The 20120-nt window shown below is 43.3% G+C and overlaps 1 protein-coding gene across 1 annotated transcript; it reads right to left on the bottom strand.

Moving 5' to 3' along the window:
- Positions 1-1280: 1280 nt before the first annotated feature.
- Positions 1281-19577, bottom strand: LOC149262671 (uncharacterized). Its single transcript, XM_089381305.1, has 3 exons — positions 18585-19577; positions 3915-4539; positions 1281-3841 (listed from the first exon to the last, which is right to left on the bottom strand). Exons 1-3 carry the CDS (start codon positions 19575-19577, stop codon positions 1281-1283), a joined length of 4179 nt encoding a protein of 1392 aa, XP_089237431.1.
- Positions 19578-20120: the final 543 nt, after the last annotated feature.

Here is a 20120-nt window from a genome sequence, read left to right as displayed (position 1 = left end):
AGACATGTTTCCCAAGGCCAACTGTGGCGCTTTGGGAGGCAGTTCACGACTCAGAATTGGCCCTCGCAGGGGCGGCGTAACCAGACTTAATCTCTTCCAGCACATGACAAAATTCAAAACTGTAATCACACCTTGCAACAGCAACCCACGCAGGGGCTTCAAAACAAAAACAGAGATTTTCCCTCGCAGGGGTGACAGAGGACCAGTGACAGCATGATTTCGAATCCTGCTAGCAGGACTATGGCTACCATTAACATATATGAAAACTAAAAAGACCCAAACAGAGAATCTTGGCCTATACCCGACGCAGATGGAAACAGAAAACTTATACCGGACCTGAGCAAAAGAGGAGGATGACGGAGCTTGCCGAGGGTTGCTATTCCTCTGGCTTCTCCTCGAGAATTCTACACCACCCATATCCTTCAGGGCGGCCTTCCCACTCGTCCACTTCAGCCTTTTTGGAGGTCGACGCCTCATTCTCGTGAGGTTGGGTGGGAATCTGCTCCGGAACTCCCACTGGTTCTTCCTCAATTGTTTCCGGTTGGTCCTCTGAGGGCGCCTCCTTGCTGCCTGAACCTCCCTCCTCATCCTGAGAGTCCTCAATGAATAGGACTGATATATGTGCATTGATACGAGCATTATTTCTCGAGCTGCCAAGAGTGAAAACGGCAGTTCCAAACGCTGGCAGCGGGGGCGGTCCAGCACTGGGACTGCCCGAATCCATGAATTGGCTGACCTGTAAGGGAGTGGCCCCTGATCTTCTATGGCAATAACAACAACAGCAGTGGTGATGAGATTCTGCAGCAGGGTTGCGTGAAGAGCCTCCACGAGCAGAGCCTCGCCTACTAAGCAACCTTTGTCTTGGTCGGACCATATTTGCCTTAACGCTGGAGGTGTGGAGCAGAGCGTCAGAAGAAGAATTATCCAGCGTGAGTCGCCCCCCTTCGCAATTGAGACCCCTCCTGGCAGATCCGGGACGAAATTCAATGGCGTATAAATAGCACTCAACCGGGAGTTCCCACTTGAAGTGTTCCGCGGCTTCGTAATGGCTGTCTGCAACAGCAGTAGCTGAGGCTTGAAGGAGACGAACGCCCACCGGACGAATTTCCTCAAGAGCCTGCACCACACAAACCTTACATTGCGAATGGGCCTGCAGTAATCCTTTGCCCATCTTAATCCTTTCAATATTCTCTCGAAAGTAACCCTCCATAACTGCTCTCTGCAACAACAGCTCTTCACCTTGTGCGACATTGAATGCAATGAGCTCGTAATACTGATCTTCATTCCTCGGCGGCAGTGTGTAATGAATGTCTTGAATTAACACGAGGCAGCACATGCTTGGCATGTGGCCTTTCCCTGGCTGACGTGCTAACACCCGCATCCGGGGATTCAGCATCTCTTTGGATGAGACTTTCACAGTCCTGGGCCTGGAGATTGTTTGGGATGATATCCATGTTACCTGATAGGAGGGTCTGATCATTTTCTACCCCAATATTGGCTAGGAGATCAGCAATCTTGTTGCCTTCTCTTTTTGTGTGATGAAAGGAGATGGCTCTGTGATTGCGCAGCTCATGAGCAATGTTATTTAGCCTTGCTTCTAGTCTCCAGCTAGCTGCAACTTTCCTGGCTTGAGAGCCATTCTGTATGCGCGTTGCCATATTGATGAGGATCTGGGAATCGCCTTCAACTATCAAGGGTTGAAGGTTGAGTCTCCTGGCTAGCAAGAGTCCTTGCCAGAGTCCCTCCAGCTCTGCGGAATTATTGGTGTCCCACCCTATATTTCCAAAGTAGATCTGCAGGGGAGTGCCTTCATGGTTTCTTAGAATACCTCCAAATCCCGCTACTCCAGGATTGCCTTTGGAAGCCCCATCAAAGTTGAGTTTGTATGAGTTAGTAGGAGGGGCGCTCCAGCACCTGTTGTCCTTGATGCTGCTATTCGCAGGATTATGCTTGGCAAACTCCTGTGGCAGCTGCAGTTGCCAATTGTCGAGAATGTTTTTCTCATTATCTGTAGCAGGGAGATCCTCTTTTGTCCATGATCGAAGCAGCATCGTTTCTTTGAGATTCCCATGCAGTCTGTTCCAAATTTCTTCAATGGGAGAGCGCTTGTTTTTGAATATGCGCTTGTTTCTTTCCTTCCAAATGTTCCATAAGACTGTTCCCGGGATGATATTCCACAGGTGATTGAGGATCGCACAGTTGTAGGGGCTTTTCGGCCATTGTCGGATGGTATCGATGATGTCGTTATCCCCTTTGCATCTTTTTTGGCATCTAAAGCTCACCTTTTCCCATAGCTGGTTGGCTAGCGAGCAAGTATCCAGGAGGTGTTGCAGAGTTTCCTCGTTTTGAAAACAATTGTGACATATAGAGGGGCCTTGAAAGTTGCGTCTCCTTAGCTTATCCCATGTGAGAATTCTTTTGTGTCCTACCAGCCAGAGGAAGTAGGAGATTTTGGGCCAGGCTTCGAGACCCCAAATTTTACTCCATAGAGGATCCGGCGGAGTGGGAAAGTTGCCGACTAGCTTGTAGGCTTCGGATGTGGAGTAGGATCCCTTGGGTTGATATCCCCATCTGAGTATATCATTGCTATCATCATACCGAATGCTTCTTTTCCTTAACTCTTTCTCAAATTCTGCTACTTCCTGAATATTTGTATTGATGATTATTTGGTTACTCTGTCTCCATTTTCTGAACCCATGCTCCGTCTCCTGCATCCAAAATTGATGGACTTTAGCCTGCTGCTGCTCCTGCCTGTCCGGAACCAGAGATGGATGAAGAACACTCGAGAGCTTAGGCATTTGGTTCCAGGCATCTGTCCAGAATCTAGCCATATGACCATTCCTAATTTCCCAAAAGCTGTGCTGTTGAATGAGCTGATGGTGCTGCTTGGCTGCGTTCCAGATTAGCGACCCTTTTTCGGTGGGAGTAAATCTGATGAGCTCTTCTTGAGGTCTATTGTTGGCATATTTGGCAGTCCAGATTTTTGCCCACAGCTTATCTGGATTAGTCATCCATTGCCACCAGATCTTGGCATTCATGATGGTGTTGCTATACTCTGGGTCTCTAAGTCCGATGCCACCCTTGTCTTTGGGCATGCAGACAGTAGTCCATTTTACCAGTGCCCACTTGCGATTAGTAGCCGAGCTGCCCCACAGAAAGTCACGCTGCAGGTTCCTTAAACTTTTTAGTACCCACTTTGGTGCAGCTAGGATAGAAAAAAGGTAAAGAGGCATGGCTTGGAGGACAGACTTGATGAGCACCACCCGACTGGCTAGATTGAGAGAACGGTGAGTCCACAGATTGAGCTTTGAATCGAGCTTCTCTAGAAGAGAGCGCCAAGCGGGCTGCTTTATGGCTGAGGCAGTGAGGGGGGCCCCTAGATATTTAGAGGGGAGAGAAGCAGAGGGGAAGCCTAAAATGCGGGAGACAGCAGATTTGACTGAAGGAGGGGTGTGGAAGAAGAAAATTTGCGACTTGGAGCAATTGACGTGGGTGCCAGAGGCTTCAGAGAAGTCGTTGAGCAGGGTTTTTAAACAGGAGGCTTCCTGTACAGAGGGGTAGCCATAGAGCATGGTGTCATCAACAAATTGCTGATGAGAGGTGGCAGGGGAGTTGTGGACAGAGATACCTTTAAGCTGCTGAGAATGGAGGGCATGCTTGATGTGTCTACCAAGACCCTCAGCCATAAGAACGAAGAGGAAGGGGGAAAGGGGGTCCCCTTGTCTGATACCTCGAGAGGGTTTGAAAGGGCGGGAGGGGATGCCGTTCACAAGGATGGAAAAATGAGTGGAAGTGATAAGGCTCATGATCCAGCGAACCCACATGGAACAAAATCCAAAAGCTTTCAACATGTTGAATATAAGACCAACTGAGCTTATCGAAAGCTTTAGAGAGATCCAATTTGAGTAACATACCTGCTTGTTTAGAGTGCTTGAGCGAGTGAATAATCTCGTGCGTGAGGAGAATGCCATCCATTATCTGTCTGCCTTCCACGTACCCCGACTGCTCCGGTGAGATGAGCATAGGTAATAGGGGTTTTAACCTATTTGCAATAACTTTAGATATGACTTTATAGATGACATTACAAAGAGCTATAGGCCTGAATTTGTCAGGGGTAATGGAATTCTCCTCTTTAGGGATGAGAGTAATGAAGGTGGAGTTGAGGGAGGGGAGAAGCCAGCGCAGGGCCCTTGATTCCTCTACAATCTGCCAAACCTCCAACTTAATCATATCCCATAAAGCGTGAAAAAACGTGGTTGTGAAACCATCTGGGCCAGGGGCCTTACCTTCTTTGAGCTGAGACATTGCCTCGTCTACTTCATGGAGAAGAATAGGGCGCATGAGCAGCTCGTTGTGTTCCGCTGTGATGAGTTTTGGCACATTGCTGATTATCTTTCCAATAGCCTGTTGCCGATCCTCTGCTTGTTCTTGGTGTACCTGTTGGAAATGATTGAGGAGTACCTCTTCGATTTCCTCATGCTTCTCGACTTTTGGCCCCTCTTGATTCTGAATGAAGGGAATATTATTATGCATCCTTCTCTGCACCGTGGTTGTTACACAGTAATTTGTCACCATTGGTCACCATCCCTATCGCCCCGTTCCCATACATTGGAGGACGCATTCTGGGACCTGTGAGCAGTGACATAACCCAAAAACACTTGCATTATATTCCCCTGAGTATGTACTTCATGTTCCCTGAAGACACCTTCTGCAAAATATCCCTGAAAAATGCTCTTTTTCCATTGGTGCAGGTCCACAGTGTCCTACCTGCGCAATAACTGAGATCCTCAAATGAGGGTGCGACCATTGGCGCTCTGTCACAGAACAACACCCGCGCCAACCCAGTTTGGTAATGATTTTTGACAAACGCGCACCCATATGTTTTTTCCCTTCAGATCACGAAGTCTTTTGAGGGTAAAATCCATCGGATAGAGGTCGAGAGTCATCATCTATCCTTGACATCTATCCTTTCAGAGATAATGCCAATCCACAATGGGTGTCCTGGTTCATTGAATCTTCCTCCCTTCTCCATCTATAAATGTCTGTCCTCATGCATTAGACAAGCTAGTTTTTGAGTAATGCTAGTTGTGATTATGCTTGTCATGAGTGATAGTGAAGCATAGAGAGGTTATGCTGCCGGAGAGGAGGTATATTGCAAGACACACATAGCTGCTTGCCCAGCAAGAGGAGAGGTTCAACGTCAGAACCTTGGTTGTAACTTTCCCGGTCTATTATTCATTAATGAACGACTGCCGTTATGGTTCCAATCTCATTGTCTACTATAATGATGTTTGATTTATTTCCTTTCTGACTGAAATATAGTTGTACTTTGGTGGATTTTATGCTTGTACCTGTTTTTCCTTTGCATGTGCAGGTATCCGTTCGCGAGGATCGCTAGGATTGTGACCTGCTGGAGCAAGGGAGCGGGAAGCTCAACTCTGCTTCAACATTAGCATTGGACTCCAGGTTGGTCTCCTTAATTCACCTTTAATCTACAACTAGGAACTTGCGTAGCAGCGTGAATTGATTGTGGCTAGTTCTGTTTTAGGCTAGTGGGATCACCTCTGTCCGCAGAGGGGATTTACCTATCCAACAATTTGGCGACTCCGCTGGGGAGAAGCTATTTGTGTTTGATTCATAAACCTTGGACGGAGTCTGAAGCACGGTCAGGCAGCCGTTGAAACGCTATTGCTTTGCATTAGCGGAGTAGATCAATGCCACTTCAGTCGATCTCCGGTTTGGTTTATGAACCGAACGGCTTGGAGTTTGTCTTGCATGTTAGTTTTCTCTTGTTTTCTTGCTTAGATGAGTTTTCTGAGCTGGATTTTTATGCTTGGTCTGCCTGTCTGTATATTTGATCTGTCTGGTTTCTGTTAGTCAAGCCGTGAATTGTTGGTTTTTATTTTTTTAGTCGGCAAATTTGATTAGCGCGTTTTTAGGCCTGACAGTCGCGCCAATTGGCGCCATTTTCCAGTGTACAGCTCGCGCCAATGCTCAATTAGCGCAGTTTTCTTCCTGACAGTCGCGCCAACCCTGTGAACTTGTTCATTTTGCTTGTTTACAGCCTTCCAAGCTTGGGTTTCCTGTTTTGTTCAATCATCTGAATGTATCAGAGTCTTTTTGATTGGTTTTGAGTCTTTTTCTAGAAAATTATTAAGTTGATTTCCTTTGATCATTACTTAGAGGTTTGTCTCGATCTTTTCACAATTTTGCATCTTTTTGCTTTTGTTTTTGCAAAAAAATTTCCCCCTCATTCGCCGAGGGGGGGGGGGCTAAATTGTGTATGAGTGTTAATCGCCTTTGAGTGTTTTTAGTTTATGATCTTTGGAACTCTCACCCATTTTTCTTGGTTTGCACTTGATTGGTTCTTAGATTACATTAGAATCATCGTGTGTTTGAGAATTCTTTTGCATAGATCACACTTGCATAATTAGAATTCTCATTTTCATGATATGAGTGAAAAGTGTGCATAGATTACATTTGCATACTTTGGGTGTTTGCCAGTTTCTGTTTCGGTCTTCTCTTGATCCAGTCAACTTTTTGGATACTCTTTTGCATTTGTCTAGTGGTTGTCAAAACTTATTATTCTGTGCTTCGAGCAGTTCACTTCTAGCTTGTTTGGATTTTGCTTGACTTCATTTGAACTTAGATCACGTGGTTCATTGAAAGTCTTTGTGTTTTTCCTTGCTTGCACAGTTCATTTTTGGTGTTTCAGAATTGGTTCTCCTTTCATCGAGTGAATTTTGTTTGTTTATTCTTGTGAATATCTCTTAAGATTTGATTAAATGCATCATGCCATCTTAAAAGAAAGAAAAACAAAAGATCTTTTTGCATCATATTAGTTAGCGTTTATTGTTATTTGTTGCTTTTAAAAAGAAAATTTTTCATTTCTTGTTATTAGCTGCATTAGGATCTTTGTTGATTGCTTAGTGATCATTTTGTTTGTGTAAAAATCTCAACTCTCCTGTAGATAGAATTCATTGAATGAAATGATATAATTTTGGCATGTAGTTTGCATTTAGGAAGTTTTGAGAGATCACATACGGTAGGACCAAAAAACTGAAACATAATTGAAGATAAACTTTAAAATAAACTGAATGAACCTAACAACGCATTGGAACCTAACGCAAACATTCTAGAGGTCTAGGTTAGAGACGTGTTCCGGCGTCTTTAAACCTGGTAGCTTACCGTCGAGTGGTTGGGTGATTCCTCCACGGTGAAACGATAGGTGCCAGTACGGATTGTGCTCCCACGTACCGTCGCGTATACATTGGGAGACCCCTATAGGATTAAAACCTTTTATCCATAGGAAGCCGAGTCTGCCGCCTTACAAGCCGTAATGCACTGAACACAGCATTCGGGAAGATTGACTGCAGTACGGGAAGTCCTTGGTTTTCATCTGATTGCCAAGGTGTATAAGCAGTTTTACGGATTGTTTGGTAAACCTCTTACCTAGTTCTCTAGAGTAGTCACTTTTGATCCTTTTCGGACTCCTTAAAAGAAAAGGTGCCAGTGAGCATCTTGTCACTTCGTGCTCATTAAATATTCGAAGGAGACTAGAGTCATCTTTTTGTCCTTTTCTCGACTCTTAAAATATGAAAAGGTCAAGTTCAGTGTCTTAAAATTTATTTGCCATGATAACATACTACTCGGTTAGATCTTGTTTGCGTTAGCTTGAGTAGGGTGCTTTCTCGTTTTCAATGGCAACCTTCCCCGAGTCTACCGGCCAAGGTGTTCCCCCGGATGGAAACCCTAGTTCATTTCCTTTTTTTGGACATGCCGGTGCTCCGTATATGGCAACTTTGTCTTTGCCTGGGTTAACCATCGGTTTGCCCGTATGGTTGTTTTCAACCTCGGTGGTCCCGAGTGTGATGACTCCTGTCCCACCGTCTCCTCCACCCGAACAACATCATGTTGATTCCAAGGTGGACCTCTCCCCTTCTTCGCCTATTTCTGCGTCCTCATCTTCTACTTCGCCTGGTGAAAGTCTGGATTCAAGTAACCAGGTGGCTAAGAAGAAGAAGAAGAAGACAAAGAAGAAGAAGACTCCTAAGCGAGAGGTTAAAAGTACAACTCAAGTCGAGCCACCTTCGGCTCCTCCACGGAAGGTCAAATTTCCTTGTAAGTTGTGCAAGGAGGACTGTTGGGTCCCTATAATACTAGTGATTACCCCATTACTATTGTAGTTATACCCATTATTTATATTTTTGTGCCCCTATTACCCCCATATTTTTATTTCTGTGCCCCATAGAATCCCTCTATTGTTATTTTTGTGGCTTTATATTATTATTGTTAGGTCGGCTGGATTATATTGTGACTCCCTAGACTCCTATATATAGAAAGGAGGTTTTGTCATTTGTATCATCCAAGAATTGTTCATTTATGTAATGTAAAGGAGGTTGCCCCCTCGAAGAGGCTGAATTCTAAGGCGTGGATCTCTCTTTTCTATCTTTTTGTGAGCTGGTTTCATAACATTTGGTATCAGAGCTTTGGATTCTAGGGTTTCGCTGCTCCAAACAGGTCATCGTGGCATTTTCGCTATAACTTTTTTTCTGTGACGTTTCAGAAGTCGCAAAAAAAACCCATTTGAGAAGAATTGGCGCTGAACCTTGGGTCCGAATTTCAGAGCTTTTCGTGCGATATTTTCGGAGATATGATCTGAGGAAGTTGGTCTTTTTGCAGACTCCTGAATTACATTCAAAACAGGTGACCTGGGGAAAATCGTCATAACTCTCTCTCTGAGGATCAGATTGAAATTTCGTAAAAAGGTACAGAAAGAGGACGGACTGTAGTTTCTTGTGTGTGTGTTTCAAATTCAAAGGTTGAAACAGTGACTCGTGGCACGTCGTACAAGTTCGCTCTACTGAACCAGTCTAAAAGCAAGTCACTGTGGGAGATTTCACATAACTCTTCATTGGAGAATCCAATTTGGCTCAGACTTGTGGCATTGGAAAGAGGACGTAGAAGGCTACTACAGGTAGCAATTTCAGAATTGCAGGATCCGAAATTACAGAGATACATCATATTCAATATCAGGCTTCTATAAAGTGAAAAAAGGTGTGTAGTTTTTTTTTTAATTTTTGTGTAAGCTTGGTTCAACGGATTCAAAGGGCATAGTAAAACTTTATTATCGGTAACTGATGCCCCGAGGAAAGAAAATGCAAAAACCTAGTAAGGAACCTGAAAGCTCTAGCATGACTCATGAAGAAGAGGAAGAAATGCTACATGATATATCAAAATTACAAGAACAAGTGCAACAAATGTCACGCTCACAAAAGCTAACAGAAGCTAAGATAAGTGGCGTGGAATCTAAGGTAAATGGCGTGGAATCTAAGATAAAGGGAATGGAAGCTAAGATGGATGGCATGGAAGCTAAGATTGACGCTAAATTTGATGGCATGGATGATAAGATGGATGAATTGAAGAAGTTGCTACAAGAAAGGGTCACTAATGGTGAAAAGGTAGTAAAGGAAACTCATGATGAGAATAAAAGAAATGTTAATCATGATTCCATAGACTCTAATGTTGGATCGAAGACTCACCATGTTCCAAAAATCGATATGAGGAAGTTTGATGGCAAGGATCCCGCCACATGGATATTACAGATGGAGCAATTCTTCGATCTCAATAATGTGCAAAACACACAAAAGGTACGTATGGCAACTTTATATTTGGAACCAAATCAGTTTGTATGGTATCAATGGCTTTGTTCTCGTAAACAATTTATCACTTGGGCAATTTTTACGGAAGAATTGATAGCACATTATGAGGATACAAAAAGCAACACTTTTTTTAGCCAATTGATAAGTCTCAAACAAAAGGGTTCAATAATGGAGCACATTGAGGAGTTCCAAAAATTGAACATAAGGGTAAAAGATATTCCAGAGGAGCATAGGATTGATGTGTTCATAGGGTCTTTAAAGGATAATATCCAACATGATGTGCGCCTTTGGGAACCTGATTCATTAGAGAAGGCATTCAGGTTAGCAAGAAAAATGGAAAGCAAAATTATGGCAACTAGGAAGCATACCGTTCACAACTATAAAGACGGAAGTGTTGTTGCCCATAGTCTTCCACAACCTACAAGGTTGACACCACAACAATTGGAAGAAAAAAGAGCAAAAGGGCTTTGTTACAATTGTGATAGCAAATACACAAAAGGTCATAAGTGTGCTGAGAAGAAATTATTCTACATAGATTGTGAAGAGGAAGAAGAAAAGGAGCAAGAAAGGTCAAAAGAAGAGGATATATTCCAGGAACAAAGCCTAGATGAAGAACAAATAAATCCGACCATATCTTGTAATGCATTGGCAGGAATTACCACTCCTCAAACCATCAAGATAGAAGGACAAATCAAGAAGAAAAAGGTAATAGTGTTGATTGATTCAGGAAGCACCCACAATTTTATTCATTGTAGGGTAGCAAAAGAATTGAATTGCTTCCTATATCCAGCACCAGAGTGTCAAGTGATGATTGCAAATGGAGGAACAATAAATTGTTCTGGAAAGTGCCATAATATCAAGCTATCCATGGGAGAATATGTATTGACTAGCCCAATGCTTTCCATTCCAATGGGAGGTGCTGATGTTGTACTAGGAGTCCAATGGCTACAATCCTTGGGTACAATAGCTTTTAATTTTCAAGAACTTTTCATGAAATTTTCTGTGGAAGGAAAGGAAGTTGAATTAAGGGGTATTGCAGGGAAACCAGGAAAGATAATCAGCTCTAATGGCATGACAAAGCTTCTAAAAAAGGAGCAAAGAGGTGTAATTGCACAATTATGTTCGCTAGATGTTTCCACATTGGAATCATCTATTTCTCCAGATCTCCAAAAAGTCCTGGACAATCATTCCAAGGTATTTGAGACTCCCAAAGGTCTCCCACCTATGCGTGATCATGATCATGCTATTCATCTGATTCCAGGAAGTGTTCCTCCAAACATCAGGCCGTACAGATATCCCTATGTCCAAAAAAGTGAAATTGAACGTATGGTTGCAGAAATGCTAGAGGCTGGTATAATTCAACCAAGTCAAAGTTCTTTCTCAGCTCCAGTAGTATTGGTGCACAAGAAGGATGGATCATGGCGCATGTGTCCGGATTATAGGGAGCTCAACAAGCTCACTATTAAAGATAAGTTCCCCATTCCTGTTATTGATGAATTACTGGATGAATTGCATGGATCAATTTACTTCACCAAGTTGGATCTTCGTTCGGGATATCATCAAATCAGAATGAAGATTGAAGACATTCCGAAAACGGCATTTAGAACTCATGAGGGTCATTATGAATTTTTGGTCATGCCTTTTGGCCTTACCAATGCACCTTCAACATTTCAAGGTTTGATGAATTCAATTTTCAAACCATTCCTTAGAAAATTTGTGTTAGTATTTTTTGATGATATACTAATCTACAGCAAGTCTTGGAAGGATCATGTTGAACATGTTGACAGGGTGCTACAACTATTGGAGGAGAAACAATTATATGCAAAAAGATCCAAATGTTTCTTTGGAGTCCAGGAGGTGGAATATTTGGGTCATATTGTATCTCATGAAGGAGTTAAGGTAGACCCTAGCAAAATTAAAGCCATTAAGGAATGGAAAATCCCCACATCCATAAAGCATCTGCGAGGATTTCTTGGGTTGACAGGGTATTATCGCAAGTTTGTTAAGAATTATGGGAGAATAGCAGCACCTCTAACAACATTATTGAAGAAAGATTCATTTTCATGGACTCCGGAAGCAACAAAGGCCTTTGAACATCTTAAAGAGGCAATGTGCCAAGCACCGGTCTTAGCTACACCGGACTTCACAAAAACCTTTATTGTGGAATGTGATGCTTCAGGAAATGGAATTGGTGCTGTTCTAATGCAAGATGAAAGACCCATTGCTTTTGAAAGTCGTCCAATCAAGGGAAAGTTTTTAAGCAAAGCTATTTATGAGAAGGAAATGTTGGCAATACTCCATGCACTTAAGAAATGGCGACCCTACCTAATGGGAAGACACTTCAAGGTAAAAACGGATCATGATAGCCTTAAATACTTTTTAGAACAAAGATTATCCTCTGAAGAGCAACAAAAGTGGGTCACAAAGATGTTGGGTTATGACTTTGAAATCATCTACAAAAAAGGGAAGCAAAATGTTGTGGCAGATGCACTCTCAAGAAAGGATGAGGATGTGGAAGCATTGTTGTGTGCCATTTCTATTATCCAACCAGATTGGATAAACGAAGCAAGGGAGGAATGGAAGAATGACGAAGAAGTGTGGGCACTTATTCGAAAGTTACAACAAGATTCCAGTACTTCTGATACATTTAGCTGGCAAAATGATTCGTTATGGTACAAAGATCGCTTATACCTCTGTAAGAATTCCCAGCTAAAACAAAAGATTCTTATGGAATTGCACACTTCTCCCTTAGGAGGGCACTCAGGATTTTTAAAAACTTACCACAGGGTTAAGAAGGAATTTTTTTGGGATGGCCTTAAATCAGATATTCAAAAGTTTGTGGCGGAATGTTTGGTTTGCCAGCAAAATAAAGTTGAAACAATTAAGACACCGGGTCTATTACAACCTTTATCCATTCCAAGCCAACGTTGGGAGGAGGTTTCAATGGATTTTATCACAGGTTTACCCAAGTCTGAGGGAAAGAGTGTCATCATGGTGGTAGTTGACAGACTTACCAAGTATGCACACTTTTGTGCATTATCACATCCATTTAAAGCCAGTACAGTTTCTACTGCATTTATGGAAACAGTTCAAAAGCTACATGGAAACCCAAAGATTATTGTAAGTGACAGAGATCCCATTTTCACTGGAAATTTTTGGACAGAATTATTTTCTTGTCTTGGTACTCAGTTAGCTCATAGCTCATCTTATCATCCTCAATCTGATGGGCAAACTGAGATAGTAAACAAATGTTTGGAAGGATATCTTCGTTGCTTTGTATCTGATAAACAGACACAATGGGTCAAATGGTTGCCTCTGGCTGAATGGTGGTATAACACTTCCTTCCATACAGCAACAAAAATGACCCCATTTATGGCACTTTATGGGTATCAACCACCATCCATCACATCATATTTAAGAGAAAATTCTAAGGTTCAGGCAGTGGAACATCACATCGAACATCAACAACAAGTCCTCCAACTCTTAAAGGATAACCTAGTGTTGGCACAAAATAGAATGAAACAACAGGCAGATCAACATCGCAGTGAAAGAAGTTTTGATGTAGGTGATTGGGTATTCCTACGGCTACAACCATATAAGCAAATGTCCCTAAAGCAAGCTAAGAAGGATAATAAATTATCACCAAAGTATTATGGTCCGTACAAGGTGTTGCAAAAGATTGGTACTATGGCATACAAATTGGAGCTTCCTGCAGCTTCTCGATTGCACCCAGTTTTCCATGTTTCATGTTTAAAGAAGGTTATAGGTGACAAGCTCCCAATTCAAACAATATTGCCAGAACTTGATGAGGAAGGAAAAATTATATTGGAACCGGAAGCAGTCACAGAAACAAGAACTCGACAGCTACGAAATCGATCAATTTCAGAGTATCTTATCAAGTGGAAGAACTTATCCGCTGAAGATTCCACATGGGAGGATGAGAATTTTATGCAGAAGTATCCAGAACTACTCAAGCGTTGAGGACAACACTTTTTTGAAGGAGAGGGGCATGTTGGGTCCCTATAATACTAGTGATTACCCCATTACTATTGTAGTTATACCCCTTATTTATATTGTTGTGCCCCTATTACCCCCATATTGTTATTTCTGTGCCCCATAGAATCCCTCTATTGTTATTTTTGTGGCTTTATATTATTATTGTTAGGTCGGCTGGATTATATTGTGACTCCCTAGACTCCTATATATAGAAAGGAGGTTTTGTCATTTGTATCATCCAAGAATTGTTCATTTATGTAATGTAAAGGAGGTTGCCCCCTCGAAGAGGCTGAATTCTAAGGCGTGGATCTCTCTTTTCTATCTTTTTGTGAGCTGGTTTCATAACAAGGACCATCTTCTTCGTGATTGTCTTGGCATTCCCAAGGTCTTAGAAGTATGGTCTCGCGATACGGCCCACCCCTCATCGTCCTCTGGAGCTCACGACGATGCTACCCTATCAGCCGGAAATGGTAAGGGAAAAGGGAAGCTTCGAATCCCCTGTAGACTTTGTGAAGGCAATCATCCCCTTCACCTTTGTCTGCTCATGGATAAAGCCTATGTTGTCTTGGAAAGTCTTACAGCTCCCTCACCCCAACTTCCCACTAGTTATCAACGTCTCTCTGCAGCCGCAAATCGTTCCCCTGCTGACAAAGAGATCGACCAAGATTCCTCTCTTGTCCAGCCTCCTCTTCCTGAATCTGGCTCTACCAAGCCTGTTCCAGACCAGCCATTGGTCGGAAAGAGTGTCGACTCGAGTTCACCACCCGCCGACCACTCTATTTCGGAAAAGCATCATTCTCATGTTCTTCTCGTCTCCTCAGATTCTCCTGAATCCAGAAATGACTCTCCTATCCCAGCTGTTCCCGAGAGTCCTGCTTCGGTTCCTTTAGAGTAGGGGGGCAATCATACGATTCCCCCACCAAGTAGTTCAATCGTTTCCTTCGACTGGAGTCGTTTGACTACCTCCCGCCTCCCATCCCATGTGCCTTTCTGGGTCACGGTACACGCCTATAATAAGGCAATACCTGGCACTGTTTTGGATGAGGGTGCATCTGTTAGTCTTATGCCTGCCACTACTTGGCAAGCTTTGGGTTCCCCACAGCTTGTGCCAGTCGCATCGAATCTAACGGCTTTTGACGGAGGAACTAGTCAACCATTAGGGATTCTTCCAAAGTTCCCTATTACTTTGGGAGGCAAAACCGTCTATATAGACATATCGGTTACCCAAGGTGCTTTATATTTCAGTCTTCTCCTTGGCCGTGACTATGTTTATGCCATGGGGCCCCTTGTCTCTTCACTTTTCCGTGTGGTTTGCTTTCCACACGATGGAAGAATTGTGACTATCAATCAATTATCGTTCGTTCGTCCACGGGTCCCTCCTGCGCAGTCGTCATCCCCTCCTGGTTTTCATCCACCAGTTGCATCTGCCCCACCACAGATCAACTACGTGGCCACCTATCCAGTGCCTGTATCCAGTGATGCCGCCGTTGTGCATAGTGTCTTGGGGGCATTGGGCCCTGACTTCCAAGATGTTTCCGTTCCATCGGGAGTGACTCTCTCGGAAGGCCCGACTTCCTGTTCATTATAATGAAGTTCGAGCCGAGCATAGTTCATGGTCTTGTGTCAAGCTCATTAAAAAATGAAATAAGGGTTATGAGGATAGTTCTTTTCCTAGGTCAACCTCATTAAAAAATGAAACATTTCCTCCTTTCCAATTCGAGTCTTTGATTAAGATCTCGTAAAATACAAAGTCGAGTCTTTCATAGATCTCGAGAGTGAACCTTCATTCCATCCACTTTGTTGAATGCAATGAAGCTTGGGGGGCATGTACCTCGATTTGTGTTATTATGCTGGGGGCATGCGAACTTATAACAAGCATAGTTTTTCGTTTCAAGCTTGTGTAAACATGAAACCGAATCCAAGCACAATTCTCCATGGTTCAAGCTTGTGTAAAAATGAACCCATACCCAATTTACATCTCGTGATTGCCATTCTTATCCGCTAAATTCCGCTAGATGAGCCTTGGTTGTTTCTTTCCATCGCCACCATCTCTTTGGCTGATCATATGCTTTCACTTGATTATTTTTCCTTTCCTGAGGAACCACAGCAATGAGTGGTTTTATTAGCCAGCCTCTTGACCATTACATGTTTTGAGCAGTTCCACCATTGCCGGAACCAGTTGCTACCCGTTATACCACTCGTTCCTTTAGGACGAGTCTCCTTTAAGCTCTTTTCTGACTCGTAAAATATGAAAAGATTGCCGAGTATTTTTTCCCTTTTTGACTCGTTAAAGAGAATAAAAATGGAGGTCTGCTTTCAGCTCTTTTCCGACCATTTAAAGACGAAAAGATTGCCGAGTTTTCCCTCTTGACTCGTTAAAAGTAAATAAGAGGCGGTCGTTTTAAGTTCTTTTTGTTGACCGTTAAAACATAAAAAGATTACTGGGCTTTTGTCATTTCAGACTCGTTAATGGTTACGAAACGACGTGATCTCGATTGCTTTTTTACTTTTTCAGGTCGAAATCACTACTTATGAAAAGTACTCCTCGATCGTAATGGTCGGGCGGTTCTTTCGAGCATTGTTTTATACTTTTTCGGGCTCGCGAGACACAACTTTACGAAAAAGGACACCCCTGGAGTTTCCTTTTCTGCTGTCTTTTCAAACTCTCTAAACAGGAAAAGACGCCGAGTTCTTCCTTTGTCAGACTCATTAAAACCTGATGACATCGGATTTTGTCGAAATGACGCACCACAAGCATATGCTATCCCCATCAAGCTTGTTAAAAATAATCAGGGTACTCGCCAGAAATGGTGGGGAAAAAGAAAATTTTGGAACCATAATTCTTGTCGTGTCGGCAGTATGTCGCTCTTGAACATGGCACTTGTTTGCTTTCGTGTCTGGGTGGGGATATCTCATCTCATTTTTCACTGGCCTCCGTGGATTTGGGTAATCCTATTTGACCTCTCATCTGCTTATTGCCTTGTCACCATGACCTCTGATCCATTGATGTCAAATACTGCCAATTCCACTGTCGTGCCGCCGATATGTTCAAGAGAAGTTGACCTCTGAAAAGAAACAACCTCCATCTGATAGTTCACATGATCTTGATTCACAACATTATCTCTCTGTCTTGTGTCGATGATGTGGGAAACATTATGGCCCACCTTCGATCAAGGTCACTTCCTGTCGACTTCAGCTCATTATCCAGGAAGCTGATCTAGAGACCCCCTTCCTGTGCCTTGGAGCCTGCATGCCTCAATGGCAGGTTCTTCGTGTTCGACGTGAGGTTTTCATCATTGGCCTCTGATCGAATGATTGTACGGGTGTTCGACGTCAGCTCATTAATTCGCACGCCGTAGATTGTACCTATAGTACCTTGAGGGCCATTGTCATTATTGGTGGTACCTCTCGCGTCTGTTAACAGTTTCCATTATTGACTGGTAATCAGACGATGTTCATGCATGTTCGACTTCAGCTCACATATTCGCATGCTTGAACTTGTACTCTTGATCGGGTCGAGATGGAGCGCAAGACCCTGGATTGTGTCTGTTGTAATCCAGGCGTGATTCTTGATACATGACTCATTCACGGGATGGTTGCGACCATACCTGAGTCAATTCATTGATCCTAACCAGATGGCTGCGTCCATACCATGGATCTAGATTATTTATGTACTCTCTTATGGATGGCTGTGACCATACCATGTACATCATGTAATTGAACTATCAGTCGTTCCTCTCAATGCAAATCTTCGGCGGCAGCTATATGTGTTCTTGTAAAGCATTTCACCCCTCTCTCCCTCTCGGGCCTCATGCTTTGGGGGGCATCTTTTACACAGTAATTTGTCACCATTGGTCACTGTCCCTATCGCCCCGTTCCCGTACATTGGAGGACGCATTCCGGGACCTGTGAGCAGTGACATAACCCAAAAACACTTGCATTATATTCCCCTGAGTATGTACTTCATGTTACCTGAAGACAACTTCTGCAAATTATCCCTGAAAAATGCTCTTTTTCCATTGGCGCAGGTCCACAGTGTCCTACCTGCACCAATAACTGAGATCCTCAAAAGAGGGTGCGACCATTGGCGCTCTGTCACAGAACAACACCCGCGCCAACCCAGTTTGGTAATGATTTTTGACAAACGCGCACCCATATGTTTTTTCCCTTCAGATCACGAAGTCTTTTGAGGGTAAAATCCATCGGATAGAGGTCGAGAGTCATCATCTATCCTTGACATCTATCCTTTCAGAGATAATGCCAATCCATAATGGGTGTCCTGGTTCATTGAATCTTCCTCCCTTCTCCATCTATAAATGTCTGTCCTCATGCATTAGACAAGCTAGTTTTTGAGTAATGCTAGTTGTGATTATGCTTGTCATGAGTGATAGTGAAGCATAGAGAGGTTATGCTGCCGGAGAGGAGGTATATTGCAAGACACACATAGCTGCTCGCCCAGCCAGAGGAGAGGTTCAACATCAGAACCTTGGTTGTAACTTTTCCCGTCTATTATTCATTAATGAACGACTGCTGTTATGGTTCCAATCTCATTGTCTACTATAATGATGTTTGATTTATTTCCTTTCTGACTGAAATATAGTTGTACTTTGGTGGATTTTATGCTTGTACCTGTTTTTCCTTTGCATGTGCAGGTGTCCGTTCGCGAGGATCGCTAGGATTGTGACCTGCTGGAGCAAGGGAGCGGGAAGCTCAACTCTGCTTCAACATTAGCATTGGACTCCAGGTTGGTCTCCTTAATTCACCTTTAATGTACAACTAGGAACTTGCATAGCAGCGTGAATTGATTGTGGCTAGTTCTGTTTTAGGCTAGTGGGATCACCTCTGTCCGCAAAGGGGATTTACCTATCCAACAGTGGTTCTGTGGAAGAATTTGGTGTTGCGATCCCCCTCCTTCAGCCACCTGACCCTTGACTTTTGCCTCCAGTAGATTTCCTCCTGCTTCCTCCTTTCTTCAAGCTGATTTTGGATGTGCCGTTCCTGATCCAGGGTTGCCTCTGTGTGCCCTTCTGTAATTATTTTCTGTTGGAGATCCACCAGTTCCTGATTTAGCTCCTGTTGCGCCTTAAATATATTTCCAAAGGTCTCCCTATTCCATACTTTCAGGTGACTTTTTAGAAATTGTAGCTTCTGTTGAAACTGATACATTTTTGCTCCTTCTAGGGGGATGAAAGAGGACCAGATGGTCTTGACGAAGTCCTTGAATGCGGGGTGCGTAAGCCAAAACCCCTCAAAACGGAAGGGTCTTTTTGTCAAATCCCCTGGTCTCTGCCATTGTAGAGCAATCGGCCAGTGATCCGAACCAGTATGTGCCAGTATTGCAGCCGAGAAATCACCTCCAAGATGCATCGCATTATCTGAGATGAGAAAGCGATCCAATTTAGAGGCAATTTGATGCTTGCCAGCTCTGCGATTACTCCAGGTGAAGGTACCATTACAGAACGGCATATCTATGAGAGAGGCATTTTGGATGAAGTCCTTGAAGCGAGCAACTTCTGGTTCCATTCTGATTCTCCCTCCTATCTTTTCCTCGATTTTGGTTATCATGTTAAAGTCCCCTGCCACAATCCATAATGGATATCTTCTATTTATGCTCAGCGCTTCTATAGTATCAAGGAGCGCGATTTTACTTACTGTGTCTTGCGGAAAATAAACGTTAGATAAGTTACCATGAATATTGGTGCCCAGAATATGAAAGGCCGCCTGTATGAGATGATGAGAGGCATGAAAATCTGTGAGAGTTACTGCTTGGGTATTCCATGCTATAGCAAGCCCACCTGAGGCTCTCGAGGCATCTACAGCAACCGATCGACACCCTGGCCAAGCTTTTGAGAGTATGTTACCCAGAGTGGAACTATTGCATTTAGTTTCCTGGAGAAAGCACATCTGTGGTTTTTCCATTTTGATCATATTTTTTAACATCCTGAGTTTTTCAGGGCTATTGAGCCCTCTTAAGTTCCAGGATACAAGCTTCATGGTTCAACTAGTGTTGGAGGGCCTGTAGTACTTCGTCAACTTCGCATATCTGCCTGAATCCACCAGGATTTTCCCAATCTCGATTGTTCTCTGGAGATCTGTTTTCCTTCCTCTCTTTTTGGTATCCTTTGGACGCAGGCTACCGTCCCAATTACTGCCTGGTTGTATCCCTAGTTAGTGTTGGTGGTAGGCTCTTGAGATGACCACTTGGAGCTTATTTATTTGATTCTCAGATATTGTGTCATATGCTCTCTTTTTGCAAGCTAGTTCTAGTTCCAGAATGTCCAGACCATGTAGATCTATGCTTTCTGGCTCTTCTTCCATTTGTTGCACTTGACTGCTTTCCTCTTGATTGATCTCTGAGTCCCGTGGGAGGTCTGCCTTTCCATCTACATCCATTTCCTTGTGACTCTCCACTGTATCTTTCTGATTCCTGCTGAGGATGGTCGGGATGATGATGGGAGGCTG

This window comes from Pinus tabuliformis, chromosome 6 (genome assembly GCF_031772625.1).
Source record: "Pinus tabuliformis cultivar Carrire ecotype Pingquan chromosome 6, CPIR1, whole genome shotgun sequence".
Classification (NCBI taxonomy): domain Eukaryota; kingdom Viridiplantae; phylum Streptophyta; class Pinopsida; order Pinales; family Pinaceae; genus Pinus; species Pinus tabuliformis.
This window is presented reverse-complemented; position numbering and strand designations above follow the sequence as displayed.